Source organism: Eucalyptus grandis, chromosome 8 (genome assembly GCF_016545825.1).
Source record: "Eucalyptus grandis isolate ANBG69807.140 chromosome 8, ASM1654582v1, whole genome shotgun sequence".
NCBI classification, from domain to species: domain Eukaryota; kingdom Viridiplantae; phylum Streptophyta; class Magnoliopsida; order Myrtales; family Myrtaceae; genus Eucalyptus; species Eucalyptus grandis.
Window position 1 is genome coordinate 15,104,234 of NC_052619.1, and position 18,253 is coordinate 15,122,486.

Below are 18,253 nucleotides of genomic sequence, written 5' to 3' on the forward strand. Positions count from 1 at the left end.
AATGTGATGCAGCAGGCTCTCTTTTCTTTTTCCGCTTTAAAATATACATAGTTGTTTGCCCATCCCCACCGAGCTCAACTCAAATTTGACACAGCACTCGTCGTATTCCATGTTCGACAAGAAGCAAATGAAGTCAAGCACGCGTTTAAAATTCTATGATCCGGGAATAATTCTACAAACAAGTGGTCGGCCAAAGACAAGGCCAGCGAGGTCGCTGGCTCTTGTCTCTGGCCGATCGTTGGCCATTGCCGAGGCTAGGCGACCGGCTAGAGGAAGAAGGAGAAGAGAAGAAAAGAGAGAAAAAAAAAGGAAAAATCTTAGAAAATTATTAAAAAATTAAAAAGAAATTCTACGTCATAAAAAAAATTTGAGGATCATACCAAATGCATTCTTGTTCTTTTTTTTATTTCGAGAATAGAAATTTTGTGTAGTTATCAAACATGTTTGAATGCTCATATCTCATCTAAAGAACAAAATCAGAAAAAAAAAAAAAAATTATGAACCAAAATTGTTACCGAGAATATAATAGTTACCAAACATGCCTTTAACTATTATCTTGGTGAGGACTAGATATCCATTTTGAAACCTTTATGCACTTGAGTTTTTTCAATGTTATTCAATTTTATCAGAATTTTAGAATAGACAAGAAAAAACTCAAGCTTGAGCAAACAAACTACGCTTTGTCAAATATTATGTTAATTAAAAATAAAAAGCATATCCTAACTAAACTTAAGAGGTACGCCAAATATTAAAAAAAAATAGAATGTGAATCTTTAGAAAATCTTTTGTAATACTCCCCCTTAAGTTAGCGCATGAAGATCACGAATACCCAACTTGCTTATGCAAAATGTAAATCAATCTGAACTCAATGCCCTGATAAAAATATTTACCCTTTGAAGTCTAATGGGTATGTTCTTGGTTTTAATGGTGCCGACGGTACATGTTCACAAAAAAGAGGCATTCAATCTCAAAATGTTTTGTTCGTTTGCGAAATAGTTGGTTAGCTACAATGTGTAAGGCACTTGGTTGTCACAATAAAGACTCATTGGTTTGTCGTGTAATACCCTGAGAGATGCAGGTAAAGTGCACAACCAAATCAATTGACTAATATTAGTTTCCATAGTACGATATTCAGCTTCGATTATCGAGAAATTGTAGTTTGCTTCTTGATAGCTAAGCATTGAGTGATCAGGCAACTTGCCCAATCGAAATCACAAAAGGCAGTCAAATGAAGCGAAGTGAGGACTAATAAAGAATCCATTATCCTGAGTTTTTCTCGAAATATCAAAGAACTCGTGTGACGGCTTATCACTACCGCTCCTTCGATTCTACAAGAACTAGGAAAGTATGTGGACAGAATAACATAATTTAGGCCGAGTGATAGGGATATGAAGTAGATGTCCACCGATCGACGATAGCGATCTAGGTTTGTCATGGCAAGTCAAGTTGTTATAGCTAACAAGTGTTGCTACTCCACTAGAAAATTTGTCGATTAGTTGCTAGCATGTCGCATTTTGGTTGGATATCAAATATATAATTTCTTTAGCACAAAATTGACCCTGAAGTCGTCCTCACTCCAATTCCCATAAAGTACTTCAATCGGCCAAGATCTTTAATATGAAATCACTCATCCAGGTATGGTTTGAGCGCCACACACTATTTTGATATTAACATGGCTAAAAAATGCCGTCACAAAATTACGTGAACAATGAGTAATCCACTAGTAATTGATCAATTTTGCGCTCGCAAATTGCTTAATATTTTCTCATAAAAATGTGACAAAGGAGGCTTTTTTTTTCCTCTTAAAAATATACATACCTGTATTCCCGATCCCAACGAGCTTGACTCAAATTTGACATGGCACCGTCGTATTCCACGTTCGACAAGAAGCAAATGAAGTTACGCACATGTACAAAATTCTACGATCCGGGAATAATTCTACAAACAAGTTGTTAGCCAAAAAAAAAGGCTGGCGAGGTCTCTGGCCAGTCGCCGGCCATTGCCGAGGCCCCGCGTCGGCTAGAGGAGGAAGGAGAAGAGAGGGAAAAAGAAGAAAAAAAAAGGAAAAAACTTTAGAAAATTATTTAAAATTTTAAAAAATTACGTTATAAAAATTGAGGATTGTACCACATGCATTTATGTTCCTTCTTTTATTTCGCAAATATAAATTTTGTGTAGTTATCAAATACGTTTGAATGCTTAGAAACTCATTTAAAGAATAAAATCAGAAAAAAAAAATATATTTTTGAACAAAAATTGTTACCATGGATATAATGATTACCAAACACTCCTTTAACTATATCTTGGCGAGGATTGGATAACCATTTAAAAACCTTTATGAACTTGAGTTTTTTCAATGTTATTCAATTTTATCATCGAATGGAATATTAGAATAGACAAGAGAAAACTCAATCTTGAGCAACAAACTACTCTTTATCAAATATTATGTTAATTAGAAAGAAAAAGTAAATCCTAACTAAACATAAGAGATACACCAAATATTTAAAAAATAAAATGTAAATCTTTAGTAAATCTTTTATAATACTCCCTCTCAAGTTAGCACATGAAGATCACGAATGCCCAACTTGCTTATGCAAAATGTAAATCGATCTCAACTCAAAGCCTCGATAAAAATATCTGCCCTTCGAAGTCTAATGGGTATGTTCTTAGTTTTAATGGTGCCCGACTGTACGTGTTCACAAACAAAGAGGCATTCAATCTCAATATGTTTTGTTCATTTGTGAAATACTAGGTTTGCTACGATGTGTAAGGTAGCTTGGTTGTCGCAATAAAGACTCATTGGTTTGTTGTGTAATACCCTGAGAGATGCAAGTAAAGTGCGCAACCAAATCAATTCACTAGTATAACTTCAATTATCGAGAAACTGTGGCCTAGTTCTTGATTCTTTAAGAGGCTGGACAACCATTGGCATGACTAAGTAATTTGTAACTATTCGTTGAGTTATCGGGCAACTTGCCCGATCGAAATCACATAAGGCAATCAAATGAAGTGAAATCAAGACTAATAGTAGGATCCCTTATCCTGAGTTTTTTCTTGAAATATCAAAGAACTTGTATAACGGCTTACCACCGCCGCTCCTTCGATTTCTACAAGAACTGGAAAGAATGTGGACAGAATAACATAATTCGAGCCGCGTGATAGTGATATGAAATAGATGTCCACTAGTCGATAATAGGGACTTAGGTTTGTCATGGCAAGTCCAGTCGCTATAGCTAACAAGTGTTGCTTCTCCACTAGAAAATTCGTCGATTAGCTACTAGCATGTCGCATTTCGATTGGATATCAAGTATATAATTTCTTTAGCACAAAAATAATCCTAAAGTCGTCCTCACTCCAATTCCAAAAAGTACTTCAATCAGCCAATATCTTTAATACAAAATCATTCATCAAGGTACGTTTGAGCGCCGCACATTATTTTGATATTAACATGGCTTAAAAAGTACAGTCACAAAATTACGTGCTAGTAATCTAGCCCACCGTTGTCAGCTAAAGCAAGCTCGACTAGAAAATACACGATCATCGCCACCATCGTCGTCGTCCCCACCACCTCGTACAAATTCTGTGTCTCATCTCTCTCGCTCCTCGTACGTCCTCCCTCCAAGGGCGTGACTAAACCCGCACAACATAAATTTCAGTATTTCCATGATCGGAGACCTACCTGATTTTCCTAAAAGCCAAGCTAAACCCGGGATTGGGCTGGTCGAGAGTCAATCTAAAGTCGACCTTGGACCAATCCTCACCCCCTAATATAAAAATGAACAGATGCACGCTACATCAGCAGCTAAAATTGACACTCGCAAACCGCTCAAACATTTTCTCTCATAAAAAAATGCGACAAAGGAGACTTTCCTCCGCCTTTATGCAGCGGTGCGTGCCCCCACCCCGACCGAGGTCGACTTAGAATCGACACGTGCGCGACCGAACGCGGTCGTATTCCACGTTCCACGGGACCAAAACGAAGGAACGTACGTGTACAAAATCCACTGCCCCCGCCGCGGTCCAGCCCACCGCCATTCGCTACCGCTGCAAGAACCTCGACCAGACAAAACCCAATCGTCGTCGTCGTCGTCGTCGTCGTCGTCCCCACCTCGTACAAATTCTCTGTCTCTCTTACTCGCTCCCCCGCACAGTCGAGACAAACCAGAGCCGTGGCAAACTCCACACGAAGAAAAACGCCGCCATGTCTCCCTCTCTCATCCTCTCCCTCTCCCACCTCCTCCTCCTCCTCTTCTCCGCCGCCGCCGCCGCCGCCGCGTCGTCTCGCCCTCTCGGCCTCGCCGGCGACGGCGACGACAGCTCGTCGGCATACGAGGCCCTCGAGGGGTACAACTTCCCGGCGGGCATCCTCCCGCAGGGCGTGACCGGGTACGAGCTCGACCCCTCCACGGGGCGGTTCCGCGCCGACCTGGGCGGCGCCTGCAGCTTCTCCCTCCAGGGGTCGTACCAGCTCCGCTACAAGTCCACGATCGGCGGGTACATCTCCCCGAACAGGCTCGCCAGCCTCACCGGGGTCAGCGTCAAGGTGCTCTTCCTCTGGCTCAATATCATCGAGGTCGAGCGCGTCGGTGACGAGCTCTACTTCTCCGTCGGGATCGCCTCGGCCTCCTTCGGCATCGACAACTTCTTCGAGTCCCCGCAGTGCGGGTGCGGGTTCGATTGCGTCGGCGGCGGCGGCGCGAGGAAGATCAGGATCAAGGGCCTGGCTTCTTCGATTTAGGGCTTTGCTCGGTAGGTGGAGATGATACCGTTTCTCTTTCCTTCCTTTTGTTCCTTTCTTGGATTGGATGATTCAAACGGATAGATCGCCATTGGAATTCGAATTGCTTTTACTGGTTGGTGGTGACTGGTGGCTGCTTATTGCTGATGTATTGCAATGAGTTGACTTGATTCGTGCTTTTCAGTATATAGTGCACTCGATAAAGAATAGAACGGATCGTGGTTGAATTACAAACACTGACGATAGGTTGGAACTAAAGCCTTGGACTTGCAGGTGTGGTTTCAATCATGTTGCGCGGATCGATTCTTGAACTGTTCGTTGAGATGAAACGAAGGTTATAATCTGAAATGGGTTGTGTGCGGAATATTCGCCATCTTTTAGCACTTTATAAGTGCATAATTTAAGAAATGCATGTAGAGTCTGGGCTCCCTGTTGGGGGTATCACCTGATACCAGATTGCCATTGATTGGCAATGATAATATTCTATATTACAGTGCATTTGATCAGACTGACAAAGTTATATAAATTCTACCCTTGTACTTCTATTGCGAGACTTTACTTAGTGTCCTTTGGCGGCATGAAAGTTCATATGCACTTGACGACTGATGACAATCTGGTATGAAATGTGATGCGGGCACCTCTAGTGTGAAGTTATATAGTCACTTTCCTTGTGCTTATCTGGAAACTTTTTTTTTTTATAAAAGGAGACAAAATCTCTTTGGATGAATCCAAGAAAAGAGCTCCTGATGAACTAGATGACTACTTGGATCTGGTTTTTCGACGTAATGATTCTAACTACTGCATTAGGGCAAGTTATGGTCCTGCTAATTGATATCCACACTGTTAAACTGAGACAGTTCCATCTTTAGTCAGTAGAGGATCTACCTTATGTATGCCACAGAACCTAATCAGAAAAGAAAGAAAAGGTTTTTGACTGATCTGTGGATTTTGAGCACATATATCATTTGATTTCAGGATGTACTTTCCTAATTTTTAGGGCTCCACATTGCGCTGTAGGTTTTCTTGCCAAACTTCATGTAGTGTTCTTGTGTTGAAACATGGACATTGAGCGCTCAAAATGAGCAAGAACTTGTAATCTTAGAGATCCTGGCAATGACAGGACAATGATGGGACTATTTTTTGTTGCCAATGAGATTCACTTTGACCATATCTGATCTTGCAATTCTTATTCTCACATTCTCTAAATGGCATTCTCTGATGTTATGCTCCAGGGAGATCATTTGGCCTCTTTGGCTCTTTTTTGGATGGAAAACTGTGTGACAGTTGTAGTGATTAACCCAATATCGAACTTTGAATGATGACCATGATCAGCTGGAGAGTGCATAATGATGCTGTACGAGTTGTGAGGGAGTAGATGATTCCTGAATAAGCAAACCTTATAAGATTGCCTATATTATGTCCCTATTACAATACAGCTGCTACATTGAGAAACAGTAAACTTAACTTCTCTTGTAAATGCCAAAGTAATGAGACACTTCATTTATTTAGCTGAAGTGTTTTTGGAAGCTTGGCATCTTGAATATTGTGATACAAATAGTTGACCTTGCCTTCTAGGTGTCATCCCCTGCAGGGCTATAGCAGGGGAATAATGCTGAGACTTTCTTATACCGTGGCATGCAACTTGCTTAATCCAGCAAAAAGGCAAATGATAGTCATCTGCAGGGCTGTAGGAGTAACATTGAGAGTTTCTTATACTGTAGCTTTCAGCTTACTTAAGCCAGTAAACCTTTAGATGTACACAAGATGTTGCTTGGTCAAGGATTGACCATGCAATGTTATCACCCTTGTGTTCATCTCGGTTGGATGTAGGATGAAGCCTTGGAATTTGACTCGAAGAGGCCACAAAGAAAATCTTTTTGACCAATTTTTAAGTGCATAATGGTCGTTGGTTGAATCTTTCTAGAAGAGGAAAAGAATTCGAAATATATTTGGACTTAGTTGTTGTGATTAAGGCACCTCCAATGACCAAAAGCATTGCACGCCTCGGGCAGTCATAAAGATGTAAATCATGGACTTGTCACATTTTGGATCGATTGGCAGCGCGTGTTTTATTATCCTGATTCATCTGAATGACTCCCTGTTTGTCAGGTAGCATTGGGTGAAGTCAGTCTGACAAAATGCTTTGAGTTGCCAGGGCCACCATTATTCAGAAGTCCGTGGGTGTCTATGATTTGAGCAGAATTAGAAGTGGAGAGAGTAGCCTTTAATATTTGGGTTGGTTCAAGGTCAAGGTCATAGTTCCTGGCATGCTCTCTTTTTGGCATGAGATGGCTTACCTTGCTCTCCTATGAAAGATATCCTAGAGATAGGCTGGCTGACAAGGTCAGAATGAGTTAGGTGGTTTGCAGTTTCTGATTAGATTAAGCTGAATGTCTTCAGTCATGAAGGTTAATGAAGTTGTGTAACTAACAATTTACTTTGCATTTGAGAACTGAAGCAACTTTTAAAAAAATTCTCACTAGCTTTATCTAATTTGCATCTTAGTACTTCACTGAGAATAGCATTAGTCATGTTCACCGGAACACCCAGAAAAAATAAGCCTGAGCAGTGAAGAGTGCTGGAAAGTTAGAAAAGGATAGGCATTCTAGATACAGTTGCTTGCTATTAGCAGAATTGTCTGTGAAAGAAATCAAGGAAGTACGTGACCAGAAGCACTACTTCATGATGATACTCATAATGATGCAAAGTGTAGGCCATTGACATATTATTAGTTGATCTACGAGATAAATGGAGCTGATGTTGATTTATGCTCGAGGCTTTTACCCCCAGTTAGTCATCTTTATTTTGGCTGTAATAAATCTCACTCTCTCTCCATTATTCTCTATCAATTGCCATCTTCACTAGGTAGTGTCAAAATGTTTGATGCTACTCAGAAGGCCAAAGAGGATACCTGCTGACTGGCTGCTTTTCTCATATTCTTGGAGCATCTATAATAATCCTTTGCCGGAAATAGAAATTAAAAGAGGAAAAAGAACGATTTAGAAATTATTTTAATGAAGATGCAACTTTCATTCATCCTCAAATTTGGCTGAATGGAAAGCATCTGTCCCACACCACCGGTATTCTCGCTTCTGTGAAGCGATGTTTCATTGTACATTCTGTACAGGATTACATTTGTTTGGCATATACCATACATCGAATATGAGACCCCTTGACCTACTGATAGAGGGCATGCATCGAGCATGACCCCAAGCTTGAAGGTTTTTACTTTGCATATGTGAGAATATTTTTCTGGACACCATAGCCATTGATGTATTAAGGTATTCCACCGAAAGTACCGACTCATCTTCGATTTTGTTTGGTCCACTCGACTTTTTATTTGCGAGTGGCGTTGCTTGTTCAGTACAATTATAGTATCATTGACTGTAAGGGAAGGGTATAATGAAATGGAGTTGCCGTTGTGTCATCAACCGGCATCTGATCTCCTTCATTTGAATGTGGAAACTGCTGTTCAAATTGGGGTCCGTACCCAAGTTAGCAATCTTTGATCTGACCCTTCTCTCTCTCTCTCTCTCTCTCCCCTCACCTCTGCAGTCAAGCCACCGTCATAGTTTATATTTCTCCACCTTGCCACCCATGTCATGGAGTCCAACCTGCAGCCACCGTTTCCTCTCTCTGTCAATGTCTCAGCGATCACTGTTCTCCTCCTTTTGTAATCCACACCTGCTTCCTTAGATTGTGGAACTGCAAATTTGTGATCATGTCATAACTAGCAAATTATTAGCAGTTGGATCATGCTTATTTCTTTGTGTAAGCAACACTTCCTCCTCTGAGGTTAAGTCAGCTAACGTCTTTGCTGTGGCCTTTAAGTGTGCTTACGAAGGTGGTTGCCATCAAGCTTGATGGTGACACCAGATCCAGCTGGCTGACGTGGACAAGCTAGATCTGGCCTTAGCAAAGTTTGTCCATTGTCGATCACCATCAACAATCAAGCTAATTATAAGAGACAGAAGTCTACCTATTGATGGAATGAACAGTAAACCAGAGAGAGTGACTATGGAGTCAAGCGGTGGCTGGCAGTGAAAAGAAGCTGTGTAACGGGTGGATGCTCTGGCATTGGCGGTGATCGGGGGTGGCAGTTTTGGCATGTGGGGGCTGTTTGATTGACAGAGGGTGGAAGAGAGAGATTGAAGAGAGAGAGTGGGTCGATGTTAATGGTGTTTTGGGTTTTATTTCTGGTGCGCATGAGTTTAGTTCGATAGATGTCTACGTGTGAAAATTTTAATGAAAGGCCTACGTAAAGTCGGGTGGGCCGAGAAGTGTTAGAGAACATGCCCTTCACAAATAATGAAGAAAACTGGAGAACTACATCATAAGAGAGTCGTGTACTAAATGCTAGTTGGGTACAACAAATGACATTCTAACTCAATCCTCCAACTGTTGGCTCCGTTCGGGAAACCAGAGAAAGATGGAGGATTAAAGCAGATGTACAGAACAAGGAGTATATAGCAATTTTCCTGAGTGGTAAGAAGGAGCGGTTTAATGAATGTGTTGGCTTTCATCCTCCTTGGATCAGTCATCTTGTGCAAAGACATTCAATAAATCTTGATGAAACAAAGGACTCTGGGGTCCAGGGAAGACTGATTCGCTACTATAATGGCAGTTTCTGAGCAACGTACAGATTCTTCAACTTCATGTGATTGTCCACCTCGTCTGCCCAGCTTTCATTGTTCCACGATTTGTCTCGAATGTTTCTTGTATACTCTACTTGTTTCCCTGATGCTGTTTCTGGAAACAAAGCGGTGAAACCTAATTCCGTGACTTCATACTTATAAGTTGAGCACTCCCGTGACTTGACACTCCTCTTATCAGTCGAATATATGAAGCATCGCCTGCATTTCATAGTTAACCACGAGTCATAGCATAAGATTTGCCAAGACAGGTACACTACCTACGGAGTCTTGTTACTCATGACTCAGACAAAAACTAACAGTTGGTCCTAGAATCCCCCTAAGCAAGGCCATGAGAGTAGTACCAATGTACAGCAGCGGATGCAGAGAACTGTTAATTAGTTCTTCGGCGGAAGGTGCTTTCAGGTCATGTCCTAACAAGACCTGTTAGCGGACCTAAAAGGACAACCACCTAGGAAAGCTATTCTCATCTCTCCTTTCGAAAACATATTCTTCACGTTTTAACAGTTGGTGCTTTCAAAAGCACTTTGAAGTTTACAACTTGGATTGAAAGACTCTTTTAATGGTGCACAACCGATGACAACGTAGAAAGGGGAATCGTGTCGTGCACACGCTTGCGTGCATATTCGAGCCCTTGTCGTTTAGGCATCCCTCCGTGCACAATGCTACAATTGACAGCAACTTCAAGGATACTCCCGCGTGTCGCCAGATGTCGGCTGTGCGACACAGAACTTTCATTTCAGAACTCGGGACCAGTGGACTACATCAATCACAATCACTGATGATGCAAATCCTTGATAAGCCCCGCCAATGAATATGAAAAGATCGGCGATTGTGATCGCACCAAGTTCATGAATCTGGGTCGACAAAGTTTCCTCCGGGACAACTTCGTGAGTCACGTACGTGGAATCTGGCGTTGTAAGTAGGTATGCATATTCCAGATCCTAATAATAGAAATACTATTTATAGGCCAGTGCTGGTCTCTTACTTACGCAGGCATTATTGCCATCTTAAAACGTCTCTCTATACAGCTGGTCGAACAAAAAATAATGTTATCTTCAATGCTTATCCTTTCTCTCGATGCATTGGAATAGAAATATACGGGTCATCTCCGTTCATAGTTGGCAAATTATATAAACTAATAGATACATGGATTATTTCGTGCATCTTTGTCGGTTCATCTCTTAGGGCAAGCATCTAATTAGTTCCTTTTGACCCTTACGAGACACGTTATGAACCAAACATGAAAACTTGAGAGCAGGTGTTTGACAAAAGTGATTTTAGTTCATGTAAATGTTCTTGTGCCTCTAAAGGTCCTCGTGCTAAAGTTGAGATATTTGCTAACTCAATTTCAAAGGCCTTTAAGCCAAAGTTTAGCATTTCCAAGGTTCCTAAACCAAATGCATTCCCACCCAACATTTGTGAAATACTATGATTTAAGTACTTTGGGCACCATCCATCGCTCACTGGGGATCCATGGTCAACAAGATCGAGACTTGCCCAAATTAAGGCTTACTTGTCACAAGTGTGAATGCTAGGCAAGGTCAAGGCTCACCTAGTCATGCATCGACACTCGTCGACGTCGAGACTCGCCTGGCTGATGGTTGTGGCCAATGCTTGCGCAATAGTCATACTCTCTCAATTTTGCCTCTCTCTTCTTTTTACCCCAAAATTGCTCTATAAATAATATGCAAACAAATAAATTATCCAAACGCTTTTTGCTATCAGTGAATACAACTTGAGTCAAAAAATGTTTTTAGAGATGGCTTTATATTTCTTCAAAGCTCTCTCAAATGCACTGCCCTGCTGTCATACGAGCTCATCAAGTAGGCCCAAAACAAAAAAACAAAAAACCAAAAAGAGGAGTCTTTCTACTAGCCCCACAAAAATCAAATCTGGCTAGATCTTTGTAATTATTTATAGATATGTTGGAGTGAATCTTGGCTCCTCCCAAACGACATTTTGACGTCACCATCTTTGCACTATAAAATTAAGTCTCCTCCTCTTTTATATGAGCGAACTCGAAACGATTCATCGCATCTTAGCTCTAAGTCCACGTCACAAAAAGTAAAAAGATAAAATGAAACGATTACTTGTAATCTTTCGTGATTCTGTATGACGACAGCACTGCCTCGTCGGCATTATAAGATAAGGAACGATATTTCGGCGTAGAATAATAACATGGAAAAAAGACATTTGACAAGCAAACAAAAGCATACTGGGTGATGATGGCGGTGAATCCTCTTGATTGTGTGGTTGAATTCTCTTCACTTTCTCACCACCCATCTGACCATTTTTTTCTCCCCGGATCTAAGAAAATCCAATCCTACCATATCCACGGTTGAAGCATGGTTACCTGGGTTAATGGCTAGCACAGCCTCTTTCACGTGCAAGTTGAATTAGAAAACGGGAGGAATTGTTCATGAACAAGGCCGCGCACACAAAATAAATCAAGCCAAAATCTAGTTCTGATATCATATCCAACCTGAAAACTTAAATCGATAGATGTAGCAAGATTATATATATAGAAATAGCGCATAAAAATTTGGTTTTAGTCATACTTACACACTTAATGATTTATATTTTAATTTGAAAAGTAAGCCGGTGGCGTAGGCAACTTCTTCACCGCAAATAAAAAGTGGGGCTTCTGTGAAGAGGGTAGTGGAACTGGAGGACGCTTTCGGCACACACTTTCATCGTCAAACTCGAACGGACCCAAAATGAAGACGAAGACAAGTCGCAGCTTCTCTTCTCACCTTCTTTGTGGAAAGACTAATCATCCCGCTCATAATAAGGACGTAACAAAAAGGTTTTTTTGTTTTTTTTCATTCTCGTATCTGCTCGAGTTGATCGCAACATTTCAATTCAAAAGTGAATTTAAAAGTTCACACAACATCACAAGCATGTGATGATTAATTTGAATGGATAAAGATGTTGTGCTTCGAAGAAAAACCTAAAAATTTCATCAAACGCAATTCTCTTCAAATTGATGATTGGGGATACCATTTTCTAGAATGAAATATTCACGCAATACCAGTCAAAAAATATTTGTCTAGAAGAAATAACAGGTATTCAAATTTTAGTTTAGGAGTTTTCTTGGTAAAATTGAAATAACTCTTCTTCTCTTACACCTTAGACAGGCCTTTCTCAGATTGACACACCAAATTTACATGTACGTACTACTATGGAACTAGGGTGTATTTTGTGCATCTAATGTACCCCATGACAAAGAACCTACAAGACGCAAAGACCTTTAAAAATGCATAGGCCGAGTCGTTTGATGTGCACGAGCAATATAATCGATTGACTACGTCGCTGAGAATATATTATTGCAGTTTATTGGAGGTCCCTTAGCACAATAATGGACCAAAATATGTGACTTAGCATATCTAGTGCCGGATCTCTATTGAAGAATTCCACAGGATGGTCATTGGGTAGGTACTTGTTCCGAAAGGTAACGACAACCTGTTGCAAGTTCGAGTCAGCAACTTCATTAGTACGACTTGAATACTAGGCACCAGTCACAACCCTGCATTATTTATGATTAGGAAAATTATCCAAAAAACCCTAAATATATTATAATTTTGCTAAATCAGTTTTCAAATTTTCATCTTTACTAATTGAGTTCTAAACTTTTTCATACTTTTCCAATCGAGTCCATCCAGCCAAGTTTGGCTAAAAATCATTGACATGAATATTAGCCATCGTACATGACATGGCCAGATTAAAGTGAATAAGTTTCTATAATATTTTAATATTTTTCTAATTTTTTTATTTTTCTTCTTTATTTTTAATTTTTTTGTGCCGATTGTAAAGATGGATAACGAAAGATGGTGTAGAAAATAAGAATATTGCAAAATTTTCATGAGAATGGTATGGAGAGGAAGTTTGAATTTACACTAGTGTCAACCCCTCCACCTTTCGTTCTTTCTGGCCTCTGTTCCCAACATAGCAGCATTGCAGATAGTCATTCCTTTTTGCTGTTTCTGAGCACTTCATCTTCTAGTTATTGTCCACCTCGTCCGCCCAACTTTCCACTGGTTCACGATTCGTCTCGAACGTTTCTTGCATGCCACTTGTTTTCCTCGTGCTGCTGCTGTAAACAAAGTGACCGGAACCCACTTCCGCAACATCGTACTACTGTTATCAGTTGAATTTATGATGCGTCGCCTTCATTTCATAGTGACCACGACTCAGGAATCATCCCGTAAGATATTCGAAGACGAGCGCGCCACATGGAAATAGCACACCAGCACAGCAGAGCAGTCGATGGAGCGAACTGTTGGTGGTAATCTAATTGGTAAGTCTTCGTCGGTGGAAGGTGCTTTCAATTTTCAAATCATGACCTAACAAAACTATTCTCGGACTTAAAACGACAGCCACCTAGGAAAGTTATTCTCTCGTCTCTGCTCACGAAAGTAAAAACATATTCTTCACGTTTTTACAGTTGATGCTTCCAAAAGGTCTTGACGTTTACGAGTCAAAGTGAAAGACTCTTTTGAACGGGCATAACTGATGACAGAGAAGCCGTGTCATGCACACGCTTGCATGTCGAAGTCATTGGACCAAAGTTGGAGGCTTGCTAGGGTCGATATTAGCAATTTTCAACTAAAATTAATCGGAATGACTAAATTGGCATAGTTAGAATAAGAAAAATTTACATAATTGAAAAGTTTAGAACTAAATTAATTGTGGTACAATAATTTTAAGACCTTTTAGACCCAACTCCAAACACGATTCCCTTGGGGACAACTTCGTGTGTCGCCTACGAGAAATCTGACGTTCTAAGTTAGGTATGCATATTCCAAATGCTAACAACAGGGATATTTTTTATTAATAGGCCAGTGCTGGTCTCCTACGCAGGCATTATTCCCCATTTTAATACGTCTCTTACAACAGCCAGTCTCAAAAATAATCTTGTCTTCGATGCTTATCCTTTCCTCCAGACGCATTGGAATAAAATTTCACGGTCAACTCCGTCCATGATTGGAAGAGCTATACTAATAGATGCATTATGTGCAATTTGTGTCGATTCACCCTTTACCCTTGTGTCTAATCAGCTCCTTTTGTGCCTTTATGGTGAATCTTGCTAGTTCTTTCAAATTATAAATTTTGTTTGGCATTTGTAATCAAATTGGACGAATTTTCTTTTCTTGGATATGTCCTATTTTAACTCGCCTTTTTTTTCGGACTTTTGTTCCGTCTCTTTGCGAAACATGAGAGTCAAACCCACCGCCTGAAAGAAAACGTCTTCATCTTTGCGTTTTCTTATATGAGAGGAACTCAAGACAAGTTTTGATCTTTCCTACTTTAATTTTCCTTTCTCTTTCTCAAACTTCTATTCTGTTTTTTTTTGTGAAGCATGGGAGCCGAACTCACCACTTGAAAAGAAATGTCCCCATCTTTGCCTTTTCTTATTTGAGTGGAACTCGTGACAAGTCATCGCATCTTAGGTTCACGCCAGGCAAGGACAGAACTACACGCTCTTTGTAGTTTTGAATGACCCAACACTGCCTCGCCGACAATTCTAAAACAAGCAACGAAGTTTTGGGGGAAGAATAATACAACGTGGCGAGTAGACATTTAACAAAAGCAAACAAAAGGCAAACAAGGATGGATGGTGATGAGTTCTGTTCATCGTGTGGTTGATTCGCTTCATCTTCTCACCACTCATCTACCCATCTTTTCCTCCTCCGGATCCAAGAAGATCCCCCTACCATATCTGTCGATTGAGGTACGGTTGGAGGCAGTTTTCCCTTACGAATCGGAGGAGAACATCACTGTTAGATACCCGATCTAAAAGCTTCAACCGATGGCCAGAGGTAGATTGGCTTTCCAGTCTGGTTAAGCAAGTGATGTCGGATACATTATCATTCCTTTCTCACGTGCAAGCTGGGTTAAGAACGACAAGTGAAATTTGACGAATAGAGCTACACGCACAAGAAAAATCGCACAACTTGGTTCTTATTTCATACTAAAATGTTGGACCTAAAAGCTTAGCTCGGCAAATGGAGAGATGCGCACTTAAACTCTATGAAATACTTTAATGATGGCCTTTTAATCGAATAATTGACCTAAGACCTAATTTCTATCTGCTAATCCTAGGAAAAGAAAAGATGAAGAAGAAAGGTTGGGTTTTGCTCATAATTACACGCTTATTCCACAAGTCGAATTGACCTAAGACCTAATTTCTGTGGAGGGTAGTGGAGGACGCTTTCGGCACACACTCGCATTATCACCTACGGACGGACTCGAATTGAGGGACGCACACAAGTCGCAGCTTCCCTTCTAAAGTTCTTTTTGGAAAGAGTAATCAATGCCAATCGTATTAAAGAAGTCCCTAATATGCCGTGCTTCGAAAAGTTCATCCAACGTTTACCAACGCGTGATAATTTAACTTAGGGGGATTAAAGTATTCTACTTAGTAAAATCTGAAATTCCCTCGTGCACATGTCGAGTATTTTCCTCTCAAGTCGATGACTGGGGTCGTACCTGTTCAGATTTTCGTCTCAAGCTTTGTCGGTACAATTTGAACAATCTCAGACATGCTTTTCTTGGATGGACACGTCGACGATCGCATGTATTTCTGATCTAGCTAGAATGCCCTTTCTTTGCTCACCTAATGCTACTCGTGGCAAAAACCGATGAAGAAGCTGAGGCGACTTTAATAATTCAAAAGCCACGATTTTGTTTGGTATTCAAAATAAAACAATCAATTTGTTACGTCACAATGGTCATATATAATGAACAAATATATTCTTGCTTTTGATTAGAGGTCCCTTAGCACCGTCTAATAATTCGATTGACCTATCTACGTAACTTAGCATTATCTGGCCCCTTACCTCCTTTAAAGAATTCCTCAGGAACAAAGCTTATTTGATTATGGCCATCAGGTTAGGTTCTTGTTCCGAAGGGAAACGACAAGCTGGTCGCAAGTCCCGGATGAGCAAAATTCCATTAATAATACGACTTTAGTGCTGCGTATCGATCGCAGGATCTTGTCATTTATGATTTGCCGCCAGTTATTTTAAAAGAAGAATTAAAATCATTGTTTGGACTCTATCTAATCTTGGAAAATTATGTGTTATTTAAAATCAATAGTTAATTGATAATCCCACAAGAAAGTTCTAAGCGTTTCCCATAAGAACACTCAATTCCCGAACCCTTCACCCTCCATCGTCCCACCAATGCCCCAAATCCGACCGAGTCAAAACTTCCATTGCCGCGTCGAGATTGTTTGGCCAGCGTCATGCACGAAAGATGTTATTTCGGTTTTAATGGTCGTTATAAATTTCGGATTTTTCGTACGTTAGTGTAGAATTAGATGTTCTTGAAGGTGACCCTCCGGGTGATTTTGTCTTTGGGGCATGTATAAGGTTGTACCGACGTAAGATGTAATCGAATCGATGGAAGAGAATCTAGCGCTTTTGGAGATTTAGTACGAGATCTTCTCAGGTTAATTTTGAGACGTCATTATTTGAACATAAAACACGCATGATATTAAAACGCAGAATAGGAAATCCAATCTGTATTCCCATCAATAACGGAAACAGGGTACAGTAATTTCCTAAAACAGAGGAGAGGGGATGCAGGGTTCCCACGTCCAGTCCGATCGAGTCATATCGCGGGTACGAACGCGTCCGGAAACGATGGCGTCGCCGCAATCACAATCGAATCTTGGGGACCAATCATGGGTAGGGCTCAGTTCTTGTTCTTCAGGAGCGCCGCGCGCAGCTCGGCCACGTCGATCTCTCCGCGCGGTTCTCGGGTCTGTAGTACCCGGTCTTCGGGTCGGGCACCCACGAGACGCGCTCGGTGGATCTGGCCGTCTCCTCCCCGGTCTTCTTCGACATCACGGCGCTCCTGGTCGCCCCTGTTTTCGCGACGCTCGAAGCAACCCCTTGCGACGCCGCCGCGTACCCGCGCCTGAACAAGAATCACGTCAAGCGGTTAAGCAAAATGAACACGCGAACAAACGCGAGGTTAAAGATAGAAACTTTATCGAACCCGTTTAGAAAAGAAGGGGAAGGAGACGGAGCAACAAGAACGCTCTGTCAACCCCTGTTTTCCGGGTAGAAAACATAGAAAGAACCATCGTCCGAAACGAGAAAGGGGAGGCGAGGAAACGGGAGTACCTGGCGAAGGAGGCGGAGATGCCGTCGACGAGGACGGCCGAGAAAAAGCTTGGCGTTGGAGAGCGAGCGAGCCATTGCTATGAAGGTTGCGCAAAGGAATCGAAGAGAAAAGAGGGGGTGGTTTCCTCTGGCTGCTGCTTCTCGACGCTGCTGAGCGAGAGAGGGAAAGCTGCTTCTTGGTTTCTGGAAGCTCTCTCTCTCTCTCTCTCTCTCTCTCTCTCTCTCTCTTTCTCTGCGATTCAGATGGGTTGGAGAGACAGAGGAGGCGATGGGCTTGTATATAGAGGTGGTGGGGGACGGATGAGAGAGAGAGAGAGAGAGAGAGAGAGAGACGCGTCGTGAAGGAGAAGGAGAGAAGGGACGGAGAAAGGAGGTCCATAGGTAGGGGCCAGGTCAAAGACGCCTTTTCTGCTTGGCCACTTGGTGATGACTACGTCGACCGGTTTTATGAAGTTTTTCTTATTTCTTCAATTCGTTCTTATCGATCCAAAATGGAGCAATTCAAAAGGAATATATTTTTGAAAAAAGAAAAAGGAAGATATTTGGAAAATATAAAAAAATATATATATCTCAATTTTTTTGACTCAGCCATATTCAAAAGGAATATATTTTTTTGAAAAAAAAAAGAAAAAGGAAGATATTTGGGAAAATATGAAAAAAAATATCTCAATTTTTTGACTTGGCCGTCCATATATATATATAATTCACATGGCTCTAAGTAAGAGGCC

At 41.1% G+C, this 18,253-nt stretch overlaps 2 protein-coding genes across 2 annotated transcripts; one reads left to right on the forward strand and one right to left on the reverse strand.

The window, feature by feature from the left end:
* Positions 1-3,838: 3,838 nt before the first annotated feature.
* Positions 3,839-4,972, forward strand: LOC120286626 (uncharacterized protein At5g01610-like). Its single transcript, XM_039298948.1, has one exon. It carries the CDS (start codon positions 4,202-4,204, stop codon positions 4,736-4,738), a length of 537 nt encoding a protein of 178 aa, XP_039154882.1. The 5' UTR covers positions 3,839-4,201; the 3' UTR covers positions 4,739-4,972.
* Positions 4,973-16,838: 11,866 nt separating this feature from the next.
* Positions 16,839-17,787, reverse strand: LOC104456746 (protein SENESCENCE-ASSOCIATED GENE 21, mitochondrial). The gene is given in 4 exon segments (XM_018861953.2): positions 16,839-17,144; positions 17,147-17,316; positions 17,526-17,569; positions 17,571-17,787. Coding segments are annotated over 4 exon segments (297 nt in total). The 5' UTR covers positions 17,601-17,787; the 3' UTR covers positions 16,839-17,091.
* Positions 17,788-18,253: the final 466 nt, after the last annotated feature.